Below are 23,163 nucleotides of genomic sequence, written 5' to 3'. Positions count from 1 at the left end.
TCTCCCAAACGATGCGCAACCTGAGATGGATCTTTGATTGCTTCTGGCTGATTCCTGATGAGGTATCAAGACACAAGAGCTCATCGTGTTTATTCCCGTAGCTTCGGCCTCTTCTCTCTAGATCTCACAGCTTACCCTGGCACCCCGTGTCTTGTGCCTGATTGTCCTGTCCTCTCATCTTACTGATGTCATGTCCTCATAAACTTTTTGCTTCCCAAATCTTCCAGCGCGGGGCATCCGGGCAGGGATTAGAGCTTCATGTCCTGACTACATTTCTCAAAGTTCTGGGCACCACCCAAACGTCCGTACTGACTACTTTGCCCCACCAATCGGACTCATGTTGGACGGGTAGCTCCCTCTTCGTGCCCCTCCTCAGACGGCGCTCCCTCATCTTCTGTCGCTCTTCTCTCCCTGGGGTTTAGCACCGCGAAAACTCTAGGTTGCCTCTTCATGAAGCGTCATAACAGAATCCGATCAATTTTGTGGCAATCACTGGGAAAACTCTGATAATCGAGACTTTGACAACTCAATAAACCGACTTTGTCAGAAATTATGCGCGGTCAAGTTGTCACGGTATCCAACAGCGGATGTCCATGTGTTGGCTACCGCTACTTGAGTCAGCTCAATTGATTGGATTGCACAGCGTGTATTCGCGATGGCAGGCCTACTTTCTTGCTTGGTGATGCTTCAATAGTGGTCCACGTATCTACAGTAGTATCATACATTTTATCTTATCACAATGCCATGGCCTTCTATTGAATACATCAATCGCATGGTGTTTCTCAGTCAGATGTCTACCTCTCCAGCATCCAGAGTGACCAATGCTGACTGCCCTGTCTCTCTATCTCGATCGTAGACTAGTCTATCAGGCTGAAATCGACATGGCCTTGTACCTACCAGCCAACGTTGAAGCTCAATTGCTCGCGGTATGTCGATAACTGTGATGAAAGCATATGATCTTTACGCAGTTGACCCCGTTATTTTTTCTCCGTGTGGATCCAAATCTCCAAACTCTTCCTCTGTTGTCTTCCCTTTCCGTCGCCTCCATCCTTTCAACAAAGTGAGCAAACTGACTTCGTCTTCCTAGCGCTTCCACGGCCCTCTGCGCATCCACTTGGGGCACGCAAGACCCCAGGGCTGAGGCGTGGCGTAGGATTCGATGGCCCCTCTGCCTAGTTAGCTGCACATCTGGGCATGTTGGTTGTCAGGCAACCGGTACGACCCCTGAGGCCCATTTGAAGCTATTGCATGTGTAATCAGTCTCGTCGTTGGGCTTTGGGTTTCACAGCGGCAGCCTCATCAAGGCACCAACTGTACCTTACAGCGTAGGTAGGTACAGCTGGTATACCGACAGGTTGCTCAGAGCACAACAGCTCATCCAGGCAGGGCAATCGTGGTTCCAATTGTGTTTCCAATCGCCTCATTTCAATGTCTTTCTCATTCTTTTGCCTTCTCTAACTATGGGTCAGTTGCCTCTCGGCTTCTGGACTCGCTTGGAGGCGACCCCAAACAATTGGATCGTATGTGGGGTTCCATGTCGTGATTAGGTAGCTCCATCGAGAAACCGGCTTGTCTGTGTGCATGGTTAGCTGGATCCTCGCTTCTGACTTGCATTTACCCTGGAGCTTTCAACACCCGATTAATGACATTTAGTCAGCTTTATGACGAAAGACATCCTCAGGTCTCCTGATTTTCCTGTGATAGATCGAGATGTGACGGATAGACTTTAGTTGTTGCTGTAATATTCGGTTCGACTCTTTTCGAACGTTTCTTCAGGCTGCAACTATCCTAGATGTCTAATATAACGCCTTTGCCGTGACACTATTAGATGTATGTTCAGAGTCCACTATTCAACGTCAAGGAACGGCAAAACTGAACTGAACCTGGAGATCTAAGCTTAACTTAGTCTTTGCTAAAAGCTAACTTATCGTGGTAAACTACCATCAAGCTCTTGAACCGCTGCACCAGACGCAATCACACGTTGGAACAGTGATGGCATATGTAATGCAACTGGTATAAGTCTCGAAAGCTCTACTCTAAATATACTACCTACACCATCCCCCGCACGTCAAGATCCATCTAAAACACATAGTCTTCCCGTCCCCTGTCGGTGCTTGCTAGGTAAGAGTGTCCAATGGGGGGAGAGCTCTTGTGAGACTACCCATAGACTGAGGTATCTATGTGGTTCTTGTCTATTCACTTCGCTTAATGGCCAGGCTATTATTGCCTTGCAATGAACCCCGGCAGATCGTGTTCTTCGATCATAAGCATTGACTTATCCGCCATCCTCGAACTTGTCTCGGTTGCTGATCCACCCAAGAAACCATTCCATATCTTCTGCATTACGTTATCTGTGCTCAACAACTTACTTCCTTTCAAAGCCTCCTCATCCTTTTCGCCTACCACCAGCAGGACCTTCTGAGCGGCAGGAAAGCCATCGACAACGTGCCACAAGCATCCAAACACCTGATCACTTTCCTGCTCCGCGTAGCCGAGCTCCGCGAGTACGCAGGCGAGATGCTTGACCCTGTGGGTATCTTCGCGTCGTAAGAAATACACCATTGCCGAGTTGAAACCGTAGATATCATACGCCTCTAGTTCACCCGCAAGATATACAGCGTCAAGGGCGAAATTGAACCACACGCGCGGCGGTTCAGATACGGGCGTATCTGAAAGAAGCTTGGATATGCGCCAGCCAAAGGCAAGCTCATAATGCTGCAAGGCTAGATATCGCGCCTCGCGGTTGATGTGTAACAATACAGGCACCGATCTTCCACGCGACCGCTGATTTAGCTCATCAAGTCTTTGATCAAGCCGTTCGTCGCGTTGAAGACAGCAGACGACGATGATGCGGGGTTGAATGAGGCATGACCATATTCGTAGACGCAGCTCAGGCGGTAGTTGTGCGAATTGAGGAAATGCGGTGAGAGTGGATGACGAGTTGACTTGTGAGGAGAGACCATCGTGAAAAGTGCGAAACTCGAGCCAAAACGTTGGATTTGGGCTCTGCTCTTCCTCAGTACTGATATCGCTCATATTTGTTGTTGGTTACAAGGGTGTCGGTCAATTGGTTGAAAGAGGTAGACTTTACGATACGATATGAACTGATTATAAGGGATCCAAAAGAATGACAAAGCGAATGATCTGTGATGGTCAGTGGGGTGAAGAGAAGTGAAGAAAAGAGAGTGTTTGTTTTCCAGCAATATTCCTAGATTCAAGGTCAGGCGATTTATCTCCGCGAACTTCCACTATCTATCTCAGCGAATCACTGTTTGGTTTCAAATTGGATCCAGATACGCTCAAGCCGTTGGTGATTCGCGGATATGAACACTCATCCTCGTCTATCGGAACTGCAAAGAAATTTGACTTTAGTACTTACTCATTCGTAAGGCTCTTTAGAGCTCATCCTCAAATATAATTTAGATTTATTCGATTCTCTCCTGACTGAGAGTGATGCTCCTCGGGAACCTCATCTCCCTTACCCCTTCATCAACGATTAAGGTAAAGAACCGTAGTTGAGAGAACCCCAAGACACATTTTTGTATCTATGAAAAAAATGAAAACAAAACACGACATAGGAAAATTTACTAACATGAATCACGTTCTGGAATTGTTTGCAAATACGTCAGTAATGGCTCAAGACACGCAAAGGCACAGGCCTGAACGTTAATGATTGTGTCTAATCCAATTCTATATTCATATATGAAATTCTGAACGCTAAATCATATCCAACTGTAACATCTTCGACGCGCCTCAATCCTCATCTCTCCATACCCTCAGGGCTTATACCTGATGGGAACCCTGCAACGGTCTCGAGACGTTGACGCTTTGATCAGAAGCCGCAGCCTCTGACCATGCTCCACTGTGTGAACTGTTGAGCCTGTATGCATTTTTCTCGATCTTCAACTTTTCCTGACCTCGTACTAGCTTGAGTAGATAAGAACCCTTCACCACGATGTCCGTAGGACCATCCTCTCCAGGGGGACCTTGTCCGAGCTTGACGTTTCCAATGAACCAAGTAATTGGGAATGCCTGATCCTGAATTAGTTCCCATCCAAGATATGAGAAAAACCTGAAGACTTACCAGTGCGACGAGAGGAGTGATGGCAACAAACGCCCAGACAACACCCATCTTGGCTTGGTGAACGGCCTGTTCAATTGCCGCACCACCAGACGAAGAATGTACGCTGCTGAAGTCGCTGTGGGAGTCCAGTCCAGAGGTGTTGTTGAAGACTGTAGACATGATAGTCAAGCCGATAGTACCACCAAAAGGGATGGCAACTGCCATGAGTCCAATGACGGAGGCGCGTAGGTGTCGAAAAAGACCAATGCCGTGAAGTGGCGAAGCCATGAATCGCATACCACTACCACAGCCAACAAGGGCCATCATTCCATAGATGACACTCAGTCTATTCGCGTAGATAGCCCATGCGAGAACGCCCAGACCGACAGCCTCGGTGAGTGTTCCTAGAAATATACAGGGAAACGTCATGCGAGGCCACTTGTTGCACAAGAAGGAGCAGATATATACACCGGCTATCGAGGTATCAGTAGGTATTTTGAGTCAAAAACATCATTATGAACGAACCTCCAAGACCAGGGACAAAGTAAAGAAGCTGGACACCAGCCTTGTCAGAGTCGTAGCCCTAAGGATCGTTAGCAAGGAGGTTGTGTTGATTTGATTGAGACTTACCCTGACTGCAATAAAGTAGATGTTACAGAAGTAGAGTACCTGAACAAGTCAGAAAGGGAACGTCCAACAGTAAACGATAGCCTTACAGCATACATGCCAATTCCTGTGGCACACTCGCAATAAAAGAGAAGTCCAATATCACGATTTGAGATTAGTTCCCAAGGGAGCATTGCTCTTTGCCAGGGTAGCTTCTCGGCCATGGTATTTCCAGGGGCAAGAAGATACTCCCAGTAGCCGAAAACGCCCGCAAAGATGATACCAAGCACCAGAGGAACAATGACAGCTGGTGACGACCAAGAATATGTCGCACCACCCCAAGTCAGAGCCAGAATAACGAGACCAAAGCCAAAGATAAACAGAAGCTGACCACCAACATCAACAGTCTTGAGTCGGGCGACGAATTTCGTTCGTCGGCCGGTTTCAGCTGTTTCGTTGAGCTCAGGGATGGGCTGAGGACCGAGAAGCTCCTTGCGTAGGACAAAGAAGACTATGATCAGAGCCACGGCGGCAATAGGGAGGTTGATGGCAAAGCACCATCTCCAGTCAGCATTTGTGAGGTATCCTAAGCTGATGTTAGCTTTGCTCAAAGAGTCAATATGACTTGGAATGGTCTTACCACCAATCACTGGGCCAAGTCCATACGAGACACCACCGACGAGTGAGAAGATGGCCCAGTTCTTTGCGTTTTCTTGCAAAGAAACTCTATCGGCAAGAATAGTGCGAACAACAACATTGAGGCCAGCCGTAGCAAGTCCCTGAAATCCACGACCCAGAAGCAGAACTGGGAAGGCATTTGTAGGGGCCCCAGTACATAGCGCACTGCCGATGAGCATGAGAATAATGGCAGCATTGATAGAAGCATTACGACCAAATACATCAGCCATTTGAGCCCAGAAAGGGATGAATGCTGCAGATGTGAGGTTGAACGCTGAGATGATCCAGTTGAGCTGTGAGATCTCCCCAAAGTCCGACGCGATCCATGGAAGAGCACTGGCAATGCTATTTCAGAGTGTCAGTTTCATTATGCAATTTTTGGGTCTTTCCATACATTGTTGAGTCGAGTGCTTGAAGGGCAAAGGGTGCCACTAGGCCTAGGATAATCTTCCATCGATATATCCTTGCAGCCTTCTTTTCTGACGCACATGCAACACATTTCCCAGACGAAGACTCATACGCTTCCATATGCCGACATTGTGGTTGTTGAGGTGCTTGCTTAGTAGCATCAGATCCCGTCTCTTGTAATTCCATTGGCGCTTGGTTTGTTCGCGCCTGTTTGCGCTGCTGGTTGGCCTTGATGGCCTTTCGAGCCAACGAGATCATAGTGATATAGAAGATGTAAGAGGAGGTGATCGAAGAGCCGTACCAGTTAAAGGCTAAGGTATCGTTCACGGTTGAAGAAATTGAGTATCTGAAAAGATGAAATTATGATGTCCAACTCGAGATCGAGGCATGAAATCCTGTGATATTTATCCATCTCGGAGGCAGCCTGAACAATATTGGAATCTCCATAATTGCTGATTGTTTGCATTCGCTCCTATCTACATACGTTGCAGGTTGCGTAGAGCGTGGGTCGAAAGGGCGAAGCATGCAACTCGCAAAGACAAGCAATCGAATGAGGTTTCCTATTCAAGAGGAATACGAAAATCCAAAGCCAATAACAAGTGCTAAAATGTCCTAACACGGTGGGATTATTTGTCCGTAAGTTGATGCGAGATGAGGTTCGTAGGGCTGTGTTCGAACCGGGATGTGATCTCGAATGGCTAACCGGAAACGGTTAGTGCATTGCTCGAATCGCTAACTCTTATGGGATATTTTGTTCAACAATGTTATGCCGACTGACTTGGACATCTCAATACGAGCTCTTCATAATGGACTTTGCTACTGCAATTCAATTGTAAGGGCAACGAAATTTGATAAGTGTCCGCACTCGGAGAAGAGAGCCATCAATCATCGTGACTGGTTACCAAGTTATGTGTTCAGTATTCAAACTTCAAGACACAGGGGATCAAAGCATCACCATGTAGCGTTTACGAACTTTCAGATTGGAGTAAACCATCTATTTTACACACCAAAATAAATGTAGACGGTCAACCATTTTAACAATTGTCGGCGCCGGACCGATCCCTCTTTGCATTTTGCCGGTAGCGGACGGAGCGGAGCCGAAGATAGGACGGATCCGTGTTTGTTGAGGACAGCCGAGACGCCGGCCGTGTGCCCGGAGTGCAAATGACATCATATCATATGGCCGTCGGTCGGTATGTACTGGAATCTCAGAGCAGCAGTAACACATCGACATGTTAACTTACCCGCAGAAGAATACTGTAATATGGCTAGCGCAGAAAGACAAGGACTGAACATATGAATCTAGGCCTTGGGCAAGAATACTTCTAACCTTTTGACTAGGTAACTCCCTACCTACCTACCTACCTACCTAGGTAAGGTATGTACGGAGTAGGAAAGTACGGTTCACGGCAACACAGGCAGGGTTACCCCACGAGATCCCCCATCTTTCCCCTCCAATCGACCTCCTCAAAAACTGTCTCCCTACATGCCACACGAATCAACTCAGATCAACCCAAGGTGTTCTTATTCTACCCACTCGCACTGGAACCTCAAAAGTCTGGCGTCTGGTTGCGGCTGCGGCTGCGGCGATCCCGCATTTGATGGGCTGCTCTCCACTGCGGGAGCGAGGGAGCCAAGGTGTCGGAGCATAGCTATGACGAAATAAGCTCTATCTATCACTGCCGTCCTTTGGACCGAACCGAAATATGCCCTGGCTATCGAGTGCCAATATTTCTCCGTCGTTATACCCGTTATAGATCCAGACTGCCAAAACCATCGACAGCCGGGCTCCGTTGGCCCTCGGGAATGCCAAGAGACCCCGGAAATTTACACACTTGGCTTACACAGGCAATCGTAGGTTCCCAGTCTGTCATTTCCCCATGGCATGTGCTCTCTTCTTGCTGCACACCGAAAAGCATCACAAGCTCTTTTAGGCAATTGTCTTTCTTACCCATGGATGGCCCCAAGAAAAAGCAACAGAGTCTGGAGAGCAACAGCTCGAGTATCACAGGCAACTTCTAGAAGACGCAGCAATGTCCTTGCCTAGATAACACATTTCTTCTCATCTATTTAAGAAGCGAAGAAATGATGAAAGAATGAGCCTCGCCAACCATCGTCAGCCCAGAGGACAAGTGCGGCACATGATGCTGCGATTTGCTGTTCTCCACGAGCTGTCCACTTTAGCTCACCCATGGCATCTAACCATGGTGCACCAGAGACCTCCAAATTCGATAAAGGACACCAGATCATTAGACACAAGCGCTTGACTGTCCCTTTGAGACCTCACAATACCGCGTGCATAGAGAAAGAAAGACAGACAAGCAATCACACAGTACAATTTTCGCCACGTGAAAGGACCCCAACTACGCGGTTTCCCCTCATCATAACCGCTTACTGAAATCTGGGGTTTGGGGTCATCATCAAGGCTTTTTTTGCCTCTTCGAACGCTGGCCGGCCACTCCTCGTTGCGACGTTTGTGGAAGCGTTCGAGATATAGCATAATTCAGCCAGTCAGAAGCAGTCCATTTACCTCCAACTACTTTTGATAGTGGATCCTTTCCGGTCTAGGCTTCGATCTATCAACTCTACTTTGTCGTCACGGTTGTGTCTGGCAACCATATTCTGAACATCCCGTCGTCCGAACCACCAACCTTATCACTTTATTGTTCGGGAAACGTCCGTAACGGTAAACTCACACTCTAACCGGCGACGCCTCGCGGCGAATCGTTCTTAGGCACTACGTAGCCAGGCACTGCACCTCCTTCGCTTCTGCACGCCACCCGGTTGTCCTTACAAAGATTCATAACTGGGTAGCCTCATTGTCTTCATCCCGGTCTTATCCCCTTATAACCATCACGATACGGGCTCCAAATCCGGCACCGATTTCACCCTTTCCGGCTCTCGTCTCTCGGGGATTTCTCGCTTTTATGTGCTGAACATTCTCTCCTGTTCTGGGTAAGTTCTATGCCAAACCCGTTTACCTCGATGTTCCCTGATCCCACGTTTCGGCACTGAGCACCTGTTGTTATCGGACTTGCGGAGGCGTGCCATTACTGCCAAATCCCGTCCTGGGCCCTCTTGTCCTATCACAGCCGTCGGCTGTTTTCACTCCCCAAGATGCTCTCCCTCACATTCGGCTACCCCAGTGTTCTGTACACTGAGGGTGAAGCTCAGAGGGTGTGCATGGGGGTGCATGTAGGGTCCACTTGACTCTTGTCTAAGTCAGCTCGGTCTCAGTACTCTGCTTATATCAGAGCCATATACCCTCTCAACTTGGACCTGCCTTGGCTATTGTATTCATCACTCATCTTCTCCCATTCAAGAAAGCACTTCGTGTAATGCCAAACTACTTCCTACAAGAGGGCTGTCATTACTTCTATCGAACCGCTCTCCGCGGACTCAACGTTAGCACAAGCGTGTCACCTCTCTACGCCTAAACTTCGTTTCCATTACCGCCGACTAATACCATGACTCAAGTCCGCACTTTTACTCCTCCTCAGCCTCTTGGAGACAGGCTCTCTGATCCAACTTCTGCTCCAAACCCTGCTGGTTCTACTGTTCCTCGAACTCTTCCCGATATTCCAGAGCTTGCTCAGCCACGACGCAATTCTCCCCCCAGACTTAGCGGCGACTATACTCGTGTTCCAATGGCCAACTACAACGAGTCACGGAAAGATGGTGGCATCACTTTCTCTGGACAGGACAAACTGCCCAAGCTTCCCATTCCTGAACTCGAGGCCACCTGCAAGCGGTATCTTGAAGCTCTCAAGCCACTCCAAACAGCCCGGGAACATGCAGAGACACAGCATGCCGTAAACGAATTCCTGAAGAGCGATGGCCCTGAGCTCCAGGAGAAATTGAAGGCATATGCTCAGGGCAAGACAAGCTACATCGAACAATTCTGTATGTCAGAACATACGTCTGATCTATACCAAAGTACTGACTTTCATAGGGTATGATTCTTATCTCAACTTTGATAACCCTGTTGTTCTCAACTTGAACCCTTTCTTCTTACTTGAAGATGACCCGACTCCCGCTCGCAATGATCAAGTCACACGTGCTGCTTCTTTGGTCGTCTCATCACTTGAATTCGTTCGTGCAGTACGAAAGGAGGAGCTTGCTCCGGACAAGGTCAAGGGAACTCCACTTTGCATGTACCAATTCTCGAGACTCTTTGGCACTGCGCGAGTTCCCACCGAGGAAGGATGCCAAATCGAGCAAGATCCTGAGTCGAAGCACATTGTCGTCATGTGTCACGGCCAATTCTACTGGTTCGATGTCTTGGATGACAACTCAGATGTCATTATGAGTGAGAAGGATATCTCCATCAACCTGCAGACCATTGTTGATGATGCAACCCAAGTTCCTATCCAAGACGCTGCCAAAGGCGCTGTGGGAGTCCTGAGCACCGAGAACCGTAAAGTATGGTCAGGCCTTCGAGATGTCCTGACCAGCGAGCCTGGTTCCAACAATGCGGATTCACTCGGAATTGTTGACACAGCCCTCTTCGTTCTTTGCCTCGACTACACAGAACCTGCAGACGCCGCAGCCCTTTGCCAGAACATGCTTTGCGGCACCAGCGAGATCGAGAAAGGTGTTCAGATCGGCACATGTACCAACCGATGGTACGACAAACTTCAAATCATTGTTTGCAAGAACGGAAGTGCTGGTATCAACTTTGAGCATACTGGTGTCGACGGCCACACAGTTCTGCGATTCGCTAGTGATGTTTACACCGACACCATTCTTCGATTCGCCCGCACAATCAATGGCCTGGCTCCTTCGCTCTGGGCATCTTCCAGTCCCGATCCCTCCAAGCGTGATCCCGAGAGCTTTGGAGATGTTAGTGTCACTCCTCGAAAGCTGGAGTGGGATATGGTCCCTGAGCTGAGCGTCGCAGTTCGCTTTGCAGAGACTCGATTGGCAGATCTCATTGAGCAAAACGAGTTCCAGACTTTGGACTTCGGCCACTATGGAAAGAACTTCATCACTTCCATGGGATTCTCTCCAGATGCCTTCGTTCAGATGGCTTTCCAAGCTGCATACTATGGGCTTTATGGTCGTGTTGAATGTACATACGAGCCAGCCATGACCAAGACGTTCCTACACGGCCGAACCGAGGCGATCAGAACCGTCTCGTCAGAAGTTGTTGAATTTGTCCAGGCCTTCTGGGCAGATAACCCTGTCGACGCCAAGATCGAGGCACTCAGGAGGGCGTGCCAGAAGCACACTGCGAACACCCGACAGTGTCTGAAGGCCGAAGGCTGTGACCGACATCTCTACGCCTTGTTCTCCGTATGGCAGAGGAGCCTGGATGATGACCTTGACAGTGGTTTCAACAGCAATGGCTACTCTAGCCCTGGAGATGGATATTCCGACCAAGCAGGATCGCTCGTTGGAAGTCCGGGTAACGAGTCGCTCCCCTCTGTTGACGGCGTCGAAGTGAGACCTACACGAGATCGTGGCTACAGCGTCAACTCTAGATCGCGAGACCAGAACCCACTTCCCCTTCTGTTTGCTGATTCTGGATGGGATAAGCTCAATAACACAATCCTTTCGACTTCTAACTGTGGTAACCCTTGTCTTCGCCAGTTCGGTTTCGGTCCCACCTCAGGAGATGGTTTCGGTATCGGATATATCATCAAGGATGAAGGGCTCGCCATTTGTGTAGCTAGCAAACACCGTCAGACAAAACGCTTTGTTGATACCCTCGAGAGCTATCTTCTTGAGGTTCGTCGCATCCTACGTATCGACAACCGCAAGATGTCAACTGGAAAAGCGAGCCGTGCTCGCGAGGTGGAATTCGAGAGACCCAAGCTCGTGAGCCGCATCAAGTCTAGAGGTCGTCCCATCACCGCTGTTGAGAGCCTGCGATCCGCGACTGGCACAACATCCCCCACCAACGAGAGTAGCACCTTTAGTGAAGATGACGAAATGGGCGGGTGTAAGTTTCACCTCTTTTGCCTTCGAGTCCTCTCAACATAGTGTACTAACTTGATAACTAGATGGATTCTTCGATGCTGGTATGCTGTTGCAAGCTCTCAAGGCTCGCAACGAACAGTTTGAGTCGACCGATACGCGCGCTTCAGACAGGGCTGCAGCTGCTCAGGCTCGCCGCCGTGACATTGGGAAGAAGCTGAGACTGAGTGATTATTAATGATCATTTCATATCATATCGTACATATTTCATTGCATAGCGTGGTCATGGATCTTGCATGGAGTTAAGGGTGCTCATGTTTTATATCGAGACACCTAGGTGTAAGCATTGAAAGTGGTGAATTTACAGTTTTTGATATTTGTAACGAATTCATATACATGCGCCTTGTCCAACTTTGATTGCTACAAGATGTTCTTACAAGTGCTAAGTTATCGGTGTCGCATAATGTAGCGTCGCCTGCCTCGGGGAAAATTGAGCACCGAGAGGTTGGCCTGCTTTTGGAGCACGTATCCTAACATTGTAGATAGAACAAGCGATGGTCCCTTTGACGGGGATCATGCATCAGTCGAATATCGTTACTGTACAGAACCGTGTAAGCTCAGTCGTATTATATACGGATCTCGCGACTTGGTTTTGTATCATGGAAAAGGAGGGTATAACCTGTGCAAACCTGACTGACACTACTGGGACGGCAATCACAGACACGGCCAAGACACTCACACATTAGAAGCCATGCAAGTTAAAGCAACCCTGATTCAAAGACCTAGTCTAAATACAGGTAGGGGTTTCCTCCTCTCCCAGGCCAGCAGACTGGCGCCTTCACAAGGACCTCTCCTCTTATTCCCCAGTAGAAAGCAATAAATCATCGTTTCCTTAAAGTCATACATCCCAAACATGAATCGTTCCCGAGTCGAATTCGCAAGCAAATGAAAAGGGAAAAGAAAACCAATAGGTTTGAAAAGAATTCAGTCGTCTATGCCGATGTCTGATGGTTGTGATCTCGCCGATCCAAATACATGTACACCCCTTAATCGTGATACCCATACCCTCATGTGCGCAGCCATTCTCCCCAAGCAAAGCACACGAAAAGCAGTGACCCCAGGATAAGCGGCTGTAGTCCTATAGCGCCCTTTTGATAATGTACACACGGCAAGGCCCTGAAGGCCGTCGTGTCAATCGATCGCGATGGGCCTGCGCCCTTTTGACTATGCTTCTGAGACGTGGTGAAACAGATCAAAGGAAAATCGTGAATCATGGAGGTGCCGACCTTGCGGTACCACTAAAAGCCATAATGAACGTCATTTTACAACCAGGTCTATAAAAATGTCAAGACACAAGTCTAAAACCACTCGGGCTGTTCGCCCTGACCAGTGCTGACATTTCCATTGCCATTGGTAGGGCTCGTAGGGCCACTGTTGCCACTGGCTTGGCCAGCAAAGTTACTGTTACCGGCGCTACCATTAGCGGCACCGTTGGCAGCAGGATTCGGGGCAAAATTGACAGGAGTCATCTGTCCGTACTGAGGCTGCTGAACAGGTCCACCAGCAGTAGGACCTTGACCGTTCATGGCGGGGTTGGGGGAGTAGATAGGCATGTTCTGGCGCATAGGTGGCATAGGCCCACCGTGAGGCATACCATTGCCCTGGAGAATCGGACCACTTCCAGAAATACCTCGAGCGTGAGTAGCGCGCATAGGAATTTGACCCTGGGTGTTGTCGGCTGGTGTCACTTGCCCGCTTGAGGCAGCGCTTCCACGATTGTCGAAGGCCGAGATCTTAGCTTGAATACGACGGCCGTAGGGAGTTGTTCGAATCTGGGGAAGGATGGGGCGGATGGCCTCCACAAGACGATGCTTTTGATGAGGAGTAGCATACTCAAGAGCAGTCTGAATGACATAGTTGGCGAATGAGTCCCGGAGGAGGCGTTCCATCTCCTGGTTGCGTAGTAGCTCCTCCACAATCAGATCCTTGGAAGGTGGCTGGGCGCAGCGCAGGCACTTCTCGATGACGTTGGAGCTGAACTTATGGCGGGACAGCTGAGTGATACAATCCTTGAAGGTAAGAACGATAGGCTCGGTGAACAGAGGTTCGTTCAAGTCAATAATGTACTGAACGACATAGTTGCCGAAGGGGTCCTGGACAAGGATTCGTGCATGCTCGGTGATTCGCTGGATAAGCCACAGCTTCTGGTCGCCAGAGGCATGGTCGATGCAGCGCTGGAGAACACAGCAGCCATGTCGGTGAGTGCCTACTTCGACACAGCTGCCGCCAACAGCGTCAAAGATGAACTGCGCATCAGGGGGGGTAAGTTTGTTGAGACACTTCTGAATGACATGGTTGCCGTTGAGGTCCTGGATAAGCTCCACAACCCGGTAGCGAAGAGCCTCGATGATGATGTGGACCTGCTGAGGGGTGCTCACATACTCAATCATCTTCTGGAGTGCGCGTGTGCCGTGCTGGTTGAGCGCGATGCGGACCATATCCTGGGAAGCATTTTGAATCAAAACAGTCCTCTCATCGTCATTGCAGAACTCAAGGAGCTTTTGGCACAAATAATTACCAAACGGGTCCGTCATGAGCTCAATGACGTGCTGGTTGGTTTCGACCCAAATCATGTGAACCTGATCGGCGTTGCGCTCCTCAAGCTTCTTCTGGAGGTAACGGCAGCCATGCTGATCCTTGCAAAGCTCGTAGATGTTGCCCACGAAGGAGTCAAGGGGCGTGTTCTGGTAGCGAGACATGGCTGCAAAGCAAGTCAGTGTGTGCTGATACGGAACTACTCTGGAGTTAGACTCACCTTCATTGTCCAGCTGTCGGCGATGCTGGATGACGCGTGCCTGGCTGTCTCGAGGTTGGTTACCTTGGTTGTACGGACCGGCGTTGTAGCCGTTGTAGTTCTGGGGCTGGTACATGTTGCTGCCGTTGGCTCCATTCATGTTCATCTGCTGCATACTGTTCGCGAGCATGTTGACATTGTATCCTCCTGGCTGATGGGGGGCACCCTGAGGCATCACCTGGGGAATGCCGCCTTGAGGAATACCTTGAGGAGCACCGTACCCGTTGGCGGAATAGAACACATTGTTGTAGTTGTTGTTCGCTGCTGCGGCCCCAGCGGAAGGGTTCACCATAGTAGAGGGTTGCACTGCAGCTGTGGTACTGGGCCCAAAGGGAGCGGCACTGGCCTGCAGGGCAGACTGAATCGAAAGATAGTTGTGCTGCTCACGGCTAACAGCAGGGTTTTCTGAAGAGAGCTCCCGACTGTGGCCACGATGGACCGCACCAGCTGGGATGCGGCCAAGGCTAGCATTGTGGTTGTGAAAATGCTGCTGTGCATGATTGTTTGTCTTTGAAGACGAAGCCCCAGGGCTCTTGACCGTGGGAACCTCGCTCGAAGAAAACGAGCTCTGCAGCTTAGGGGGAGTCGCCATGTTAGGAGTCGCACTAGGAGACATGATGGTACCAGTCTCAACGGCGTTTTCCGAGATATACTTGAGATCCATAGAATGGCGGAGGGAAGTAGGTCGCGATGCTAGGCCAACAAGATCGCTTACGATGTTGGAGCTTCCGTTGATCGACGAGAGACTCTGCTGAGGGCGATGACGGTTAACAACACGGCTCCAACCTCTTGAAGAAGATGTCGACTCGGGATTAGGAGACGGGGATAGGGCAAGATCTAGGGCGGCCGAGGACGCTGAGAGCTGAGAGTAAAGTTGTGGGTCAGAATTCGACGCAACAATAGTACAACAATATAGGTTCTACGGCGGGGCGCTCGAATAGATCGATAGAGGGCCAAGAGCTCAAGATCTTATTGCGCCAAAGGAAAAACAGTAGGGAAAGGAAACCGACTAGGCCTTATGCAGGAAAGTGGAGGGTGGTTCTATGCAGGAGAGCAAATGCTGAAAGACAATGGGAGCGTGGTTCATGGAGAGCTCGAGGTGAATATGCACCTCATGGAGAAATGTGGAGCCCAGGTGTAAGTCGAGAAGTTGGTGCAAAGCAATAACTTCCTGAATATAGTCTCCGCGGAGCTGGCTCCATTTTAGGGGGTAGACGAAAAGTTGCTGAGATGAAAGAAAATGAAAATACTTACAATCTGATCGTCGTGGCGAACAAGAGTTGGGAAGTTTGCATCAGGACCAGTATGGCCGCCAGCATTCGTCTCTTCGTCGCCAAAGAGAAAACGAGTAGTGTTTGTTTGGTCAAGACCAACATCATACATCCCCGTACGTGACCGCGTCACAGGCATCGAGTATCGGTTGATGCTATCGTTGAAGTTCACGGTCAGCTTTTTTCGATCATCCATAATGACAAGTTCGTGTGGTATGAGGATTATTGTATCGTAGATGGATTTGTGTTGTTTGAAGAGGTTGAGTTGGTTGGAGCTGAGGCAGAGGTTCAAAGAGAGGATTATATAGTCCTCTTGAACCTTTCTGTTGCGAGAGTGAATCACTGTTTGATTTATGCGAGGGTTTTGCCTTCTCACTAGAGAGTCCTCATATAAATCAGAGCCTTCATACTTTGGCTCAAAGTTAAGATTCACCCACCAAAAGCAGCATTATTCACGCCGAGAAGGTTCGAACGCAGGAAACCTAATGCAAAAAAACCTAACCTGCGTGCTTTTATGGCAATTTAAAGCAAAGCCCGAAGCTGGACCTGCAAGAGCTCTAATGGCAAACTCCACTTGAAGAGATGCTCGCTCGGGAATGGAAAGGCATGGACATGCAATAGGAGCTGTCACTTACGCATTACCAGAGCGATGACTGCTGGGATCTTGTCGAACAGCCTCCTCCTTCTCATCATCACTATTTCTTCGCGTAGTTGGCACAGAACGAGAAGGCATCTGGGTCGTAGTATCCTCAAATCCAAAGCGTGCCTGTCTGATACCGGATTGGGGAGATGCGAGTTGCGACCCGGATCTAACAGGGCGGTTGAAGAGACCTGGGGGGGAGGTCAAGCTAGACATAGAGTATCGGCTCGGCCGCGATAAAAACGTAGGGAATCCAGAGTTGTCTCGGTATTCGGGAGGTGTGGTTGGCTCGGACTGATGGCCGCCCATTCTACCAACTTCCTCCTCCATCTGAGCAAGCTCCAAAGCCTCTCGTCTTTGTTGTTGATCCAGCTTTTGCATCTCGAGCTCAAACCTCCGCCTTTGCTCCCGGATTCGTTCATACTCCATCTTCTTCTTCTCGATCTGGGTCTATCATTAGTTAACGGCCGTATCTTGAGTTGGAGTTGGTTGATGTCGCATCGTTTCGGATTCGAGTGCTCAGGTTCGACTTGAACAAATCGGCAATTTCGAAGGGAACCCTGGGTGGAAAATACGAGCATCAGAACGTACCAATTGCACCTTATGCATTGCCTACCATCACACATGTCAGTACTTGCTGTGATTAGAAAGATTGGCAACTTTTGTAATCCATCACGAAACCATGCTACCCGAAGGCCTGTTGGGTTCCAAGCAAGCGACAGCTTCGTCATATGTTGATTACTCACATTATAGTCCTGGGAGGGTTCGGGCATCCGTTGAGCACCCAGAGAGGAAAGTGTCGGGACTCGACCAGAATCAGTGGTGAAGCGGCGAGGCAGGCCAGATCGATGGTCGTGGGCGCCGGCATGAGGGTTGACCTGGGGGGCAGGCATTCTGGAGGCATTTCGAGTAGGTGAGACAAACGAATGCATGGACTGGTCGTTGCCCCGCGGGGACTGCTGGGAGCGAAAGCGTAATTCATCCATGATGGACTAATAGATACAGCATAAAGATAGTACACGCCGAATTGGCCAGCGGACTCAGCCTATAATACTAAAGACATGAAAGAAACAGATGAGCATCAGTTACCGCGCTTGTATAGACGATAAGGTTTATGGTGAAGCAGAGAAAGGGCAAAAAGAGACGAGGTACGGAGTAGGTAAGTAGGTGGATGGAACGTTGTTGAGAGGCGGGGTGGACGTGGTCAGTGTGGGTAAGGCCCTGAGAATGGGGGGTGTCTTTTGGGGCTGGCTTCCTGAAGCAACGACACAGGGGTGTTGGTGGGCGCTGAGTTCGGTACACCTCAGACTAGGTAGACTTGGAGTAGCCGGCCTGTGTGCTTGAGGCAGTGTGATCATAGGCAGCCGGGATTGAAGGCGAACTGTACAGTACAACAGAACCCATTAGGACCCATAGGAGCTCAGGATATGGAGAGGACAGACGGGGAAGACTTGCTGGAGAGTGACGATAGAGCTCCAAGCCATACTGGCCACAACGATGTCGTGAACAAGGAGGCAGAAACAGAGCTCGGAGTGGAAGTGTTGAATTCGGAATGGTGCAACTAGGATGTGGTATGAAACGTGGGATGACAACATTTGTAGGAATGATCAAGGCCAGGAAAGAGAGGAAGGACGCCAGGGGATTATAATCTTCATACTCTGTCTGTCACAGTTCCGTCTGTCTTCTATATTCTGAAAGCAAATAACCCATCGCAAGAACAAGCGGGGAGTAGTTGTTTGTTTGGCCGTCTTGTCGGAATTAAGGTAGCATGGGCACGCGATCTATACCAAGTTGGCGTGCCGTGCCGCGATGTGAATGGATATCTTTCTACCAAAGCGAAATATGTATGGATGGGGGATATTGCACTATGTCGCCGGCGGCGGTGGGTGATTCGTGGTGCGGTGCGGGATGTCGGGTTGCGTATTTCGTGTCCGCCGCGCTATGCTCGGTACCTTTGGTTGAAGACGGGGCGATAGAACCCGACAGGACAGGACAGAACGTAACAGAACAGAGTAACAAGGTGATATAATAACGATTATAGTATTACAGACAACACGCCTTGAAGCTGATAGGTGTCTTTGAGAGAGGGTAGGGGAGCGAATGAGTGACAGGAGTGTAGAGATGGGAGGTACAGGTTCCTTCCTTCTGAGAGGTAGGTGCCTGCTTTGACGAACCAAAGATAGAGAAAGACTCCAGGTAGTTAGACAAAAAAAAGTGAACCAACCTGGATTTGAAATGGCAATCAACGCACGGGAGTCAACAATCAATCGTACAATAGACACTTGGCACGTGTCTTTGGTGGTGATACAATCAATGATCTAGGTAGGTAGTTACAGGCTTTTCTCTCACACAGCGCGCCCTGGAAGCCAGGAGCGACAAGCTGGTTTGGAGGAGAGGAAGCAAGTTGCGACCAGCAGATAGGTAGGTAGTCGAGGTAGACGTGAGAGTGAGTGATCAGAGGAGAAGGAAAATAGGTCAAGTACGGAGTATCCAGTTGACAATGGGGACCTAAAAGATTGGCCCAACGCGGGTGTTTGGCGCTCGGCTTAGAGGTCGGCGCGTGTGTATGTGGACACGAGACAGGGCCTCACGGACAGTAAAGGCAGGGTTTGGTTACAGGTCAAGGATGAAGCAAAGAGCAGCAGGGATATATACAAGGTTTCCATTGTTTGGGACCTAAAGTTTCTCATATTTAACACCGAGCATTGTGTTTATAAACTATATCTTTCGGTTACATACAAGCCAACACACAAACATTTGATGCTATACGGAACGAGAAAAGAAATCATGTTCGTTAAGGGGTTGTCTTACTCAAGAGTGAGGCTGGTTGTTCTGCTCCAGATCTACATGTACACCTCGGCTTACCTCTGTCCCGGAAATCAAGATGCCAGCGTCGCACTGAAGTTTGTTAGACCAAGCGGGTAACTTACATGACATACACACACGCACGCACGCAAGACACCTCCCTCACATGAAACTTTTTCCAAGAACTGCGTCTGGTCTATCAGAGCCCAAAAAACCACTAACGAGACCATCAGTGGAACCCCAAGCCAGGCACCCTCAGAACAGAAAAGCAAAATCCCCAGGGGACGGAAGGGAGGGAGGGGATAGCAGATGGATAATGTCCACTTCTTCCAACGGCTAGGCACATAAACTAGTGGCGGTCGAGTCCAATTGGTCTGTCGGCTTTATTCCAGAAGCAAGTGAGTGTGAAGGGTCCATCTGTGCTTATAAATTTGCATATAAAAGCTCAGTAATTCAAGCTTGTCTGGATCCAGTAGTGTAATAGTTGTTGTTGCGGATGGTCGAATAAGCCTCAGGGTCTTCTCGTCCCAACGCCTTTAGAGGTGGGCTATGGCATGAGCATGGTGTTGTACAATGCTTGAGTATGTGCTGAGGGATGCATCGTATGTTGAGACAATCATGCCAGCTGAGACAGCCAGATATTTACAGTATACACATAACACACTTTAGTTGACTCATGTTCGTCGAAGAGATTGGGCCGATTTATACACATTGTATCGGGCCTTGGCCATAACGGCCTCGGATCTAATCGTGCATTGGAGCGCAGGTTGACATGAGCATGGAGGGTTGCAAGGATTGTGCATAACGGCTTGTTAAGGTCCCTGGGCAGCGGCACGTTAGTTTATTGCAATGATAAAAAAACCTCGACTACGGTCATCGTGAGTGTTTCTCAACCTGCGAGCATTTATCGGAGTATTTATCCCACCTGACCTGTGTATATGTTGTACCAGACGATAACTGGTCGATGTTCCGCGCTACTCGACAGATTCACACTACGAATTGTGAGACAAGCATGAATCTGCAGGGTGATGAGGAGAGATGCGTCCACTCCGTAGTTAAGGCTGCTATTGGGTCATGCACTCATTTTCCCCTCCTACGACAGGAAGCTTCAGCCTCTGCATCTGCCAGGATCAGGAATCGACTGGTTCGTAGCAAGTCTCTAGCCTTTCCTGTAATTCCTTTTCAACCGTCCAGACTCAGAAGAGTCAAGAAGAGAGTCACTCACAGAGACATCCAGGAACTTGCAACGTGGGAGATGTCAGAGACCAAGACACACAGAGCCTCTGAATGCCAGTTGAAAGAAACTTGACTCAATCGTGTCAACCCACCAAAATCTCTTTTCGTGAATGGACAATGATTGATATCTCGAAGCCCCCCGGTCTCAAAGAGGCACTCAAGACATGGACCAAGCGCACATCCCCATCACTCCAATATACTCCACCGATTGGTTGGTGTTTCTATCCTTCCTGCACGTCACCCAAAAGCCGTCCCATCCTGAACTGCAAAAGCCAAACTAACATGTCCCCAGATTGACCTTGATGCATCGACCAGGAACGCCCTGACATGGGAGTTTTGCTTATATCAACCTGACAGGTCCGTTGCAGCACAAGCTGTCAATATTAAGTCGGGCCTCATATTGCCACTCTATTTCGACAGCATCTGTAGCCGTCAGCCGTCCGCCACAGACATTTGACACATGACGATCCATAGCCTAATTTCGTTCACCGCTTCCAATAAATCCTCCACCTGGCGCTTCGTGGGCTTTAAGCTGATTCACACCTCTGACTGGCATTGCTAATAAGAGGCCAATGACACGGGAATCGCGGTGCCTGGCCATGGGATACAAATGATGGATTTCGTATCGTTAGTTACTTGTTGATGGAGCCTGACCAGGAACCGATTCGTTAGACAGTCATGGCCTTGGTCCGTGGTGCGTGCGACTTGCGTCATGCTTCCCTTTGGCCTTGCGCAGTAGCGTCTTGACTATGATGCTATCGAGGCCAATCAGCATCAACCGTTCTGAAATAAATACAAAGAGGCCATGGGGATCACAAAGGCCCTCGGCCTGGTCGGTACGAAATCCAACCTGATGAGCAAGCGTTGTTGCACATGGGGAACCACTAGTTGAGCCACTGCCGATGGGTTATGGTTGCGACTGTTCAAAGTTGCGGCCTCTTTATCAGGCACCATTGCCCCTCAGCTGTGAATAACTTCGTTCGCCATATCGACTATCTCATAGGCCCAAAACGATACGGTCAATTCCCGAGTCGGGCTGGGGAGCTATGACAGTGACTATTCTTGTGCTGAACCATCTTCACAACTCTAGATACCTGAAGCATTGTCTCTCTAAGACACCATCGATGGGCTTGAGTATGACAGTACATACACATTCTTCACTAACTTAACAGCTTGACGAAGCACGTCGAGATCCACCACCTGCTTCCTCTGCATGTCCCTCCTCTCCCCTCACTCTCAAAAAGACTCAATCCCTTCACCGACTTTTACAACCTGCCGCTACAAGTGGTCCATCAAGCTAGTCAGGTTGCAGTCCCACCCTACTGCGTCGCGACTCGAAGTCAGGGTCCGATCTGCTCACACTACGGGGCTAATTACCAGCGCCAAGAATCATGTCTTTGCTTCATCCCGCTACGATCGCAGCACGCACATGAGCCAGGTGAGTTAGCTTTCACGGGCCACTGTGTGGTCTCCCCATCTTAGAAAATGTCCGTCAAATACCCCAGTGACACACATCGATGCTAGGCATGAACAGATAGACAATTTGCAGATGGTTTCCTGCTAATGTATACATGCTCATGCGGGGTGTGATGTTGTACAGACGATCCCGAGGCCATGTCTCAGCACTTGCTTTGAGCAAAGTCTGAATTGCTGGGGGTTACAAAATGGCAACGGCCATAACGAGGAAGATGAATTGTTCTTTATTTCACATCCTGTGTGATTATTGCCTTCAGTAGGGACTAATTATAGTATTAGCAATCTTTTATTAGTCTCTTTAACGGCCTTTGTATTGCGTTCAAGTATCTAACTATTTGCATCACTATTTTAGATTTCAACCGAATAGTTAAATGAATCGAAACGGGTTTTTGTCTTCGATTGGTGATAATATGGTGCCAGTCTTATACTTGATGGGCTTCTGCGAGCCTATATGCTAGACGCTATCACGACTGGGAAAATACCCTTGATCTTGGATGAAGATTACCACTGCTGAATAGTCAAGTGCTCGCCATATACACATGGATAGTTGTGGTCACAAAATCGACGATTAACGGGAAGCCATTTTAGGCGTCATATTAAAGGTTCCTCGGACACGACTAAGATCATTACATCAGCTGTGCGTGTAATGTCGGCCTTACAAGTCATTTGTCATTATCTATAAATATGCAGTCATGACTTACTCAGAACATTAAATATTACCAAACCAATGACCTTAACACTATACTAATTGTTAATGCAACCATGTCTTAAAAAACTCACAGAGCATCGTTCTAATGCCTTGAGAAAATGAAATTGAACATAAGAGCATAGGGTAGGCCAGATCAAGAGCCGTGGCCGTCGGTTTAGTAGTGAGTACGGAGTGAGGTAGACAATATTGCCAATGTCTGAAGAATGTTCACAAGGTTCCGAGTAGGTTAATAGACAGTCTGGAGGTGCTCTCTCAAGGTAAAGAGTTCCAAGACGTTTCAACGGCAACGTCTGTAGGAAGTTGGATTCTGTCACGTGACACATATCACTAAACTCTCGTCCCCCACCGTGGCGCACCCGACCAAGCCGGCTCCACTGATAACCGCGGGGCAAGAACTTTTTGCGAAGCTATCGCAAGCTGCCGCAGAAAAAAAGTAGTCAGCACAACACACACCCAAAACCATCCTTTTTAGATGTGCGCTCTTAGGTGACATTCAAG

The 23,163-nt window shown here is 49.0% G+C and overlaps 4 protein-coding genes across 4 annotated transcripts; 1 reads left to right on the top strand and 3 right to left on the bottom strand.

Annotated features, from left to right (window-relative positions):
• Positions 1–2,220: 2,220 nt before the first annotated feature.
• Positions 2,221–3,036, bottom strand: FSUBG_11202 (uncharacterized protein; the record flags this gene model as incomplete). The annotated part of the gene is made up of 1 exon (XM_036675860.1): positions 2,221–3,036. One exon carries the CDS (start codon positions 3,034–3,036, stop codon positions 2,221–2,223), a length of 816 nt encoding a protein of 271 aa, XP_036533331.1.
• Positions 3,037–3,783: 747 nt separating this feature from the next.
• On the bottom strand, positions 3,784–6,013 carry FSUBG_11201 (multidrug transporter; the record flags this gene model as incomplete). Its single annotated transcript, XM_036675859.1, has 7 exons — positions 3,784–4,032; positions 4,085–4,536; positions 4,589–4,646; positions 4,694–4,732; positions 4,780–5,255; positions 5,310–5,692; positions 5,742–6,013. 7 exons carry the CDS (start codon positions 6,011–6,013, stop codon positions 3,784–3,786), a joined length of 1,929 nt encoding a protein of 642 aa, XP_036533330.1.
• Positions 6,014–9,222: 3,209 nt separating this feature from the next.
• Positions 9,223–11,912, top strand: FSUBG_11200 (carnitine o-acetyltransferase; the record flags this gene model as incomplete). The annotated part of the gene is made up of 3 exons (XM_036675858.1): positions 9,223–9,658; positions 9,708–11,699; positions 11,761–11,912. 3 exons carry the CDS (start codon positions 9,223–9,225, stop codon positions 11,910–11,912), a joined length of 2,580 nt encoding a protein of 859 aa, XP_036533329.1.
• Positions 11,913–13,032: 1,120 nt separating this feature from the next.
• FSUBG_11199 (uncharacterized protein) lies at positions 13,033–17,425 on the bottom strand (the record flags this gene model as incomplete). The annotated part of the gene is made up of 5 exons (XM_036675855.1): positions 13,033–14,435; positions 14,490–15,390; positions 15,783–16,074; positions 16,435–16,883; positions 17,186–17,425. 5 exons carry the CDS (start codon positions 17,423–17,425, stop codon positions 13,033–13,035), a joined length of 3,285 nt encoding a protein of 1,094 aa, XP_036533328.1.
• Positions 17,426–23,163: the final 5,738 nt, after the last annotated feature.

The sequence above is a fragment of the Fusarium subglutinans genome, assembly GCF_013396075.1.
Source record: "Fusarium subglutinans strain NRRL 66333 chromosome Unknown NRRL66333_c0000208, whole genome shotgun sequence".
NCBI classification, from domain to species: Eukaryota; Fungi; Ascomycota; class Sordariomycetes; order Hypocreales; family Nectriaceae; genus Fusarium; species Fusarium subglutinans.
The sequence above is the reverse complement of the archived record's forward strand: the minus strand, read 5'-3'. Positions and strand labels throughout refer to the sequence as shown.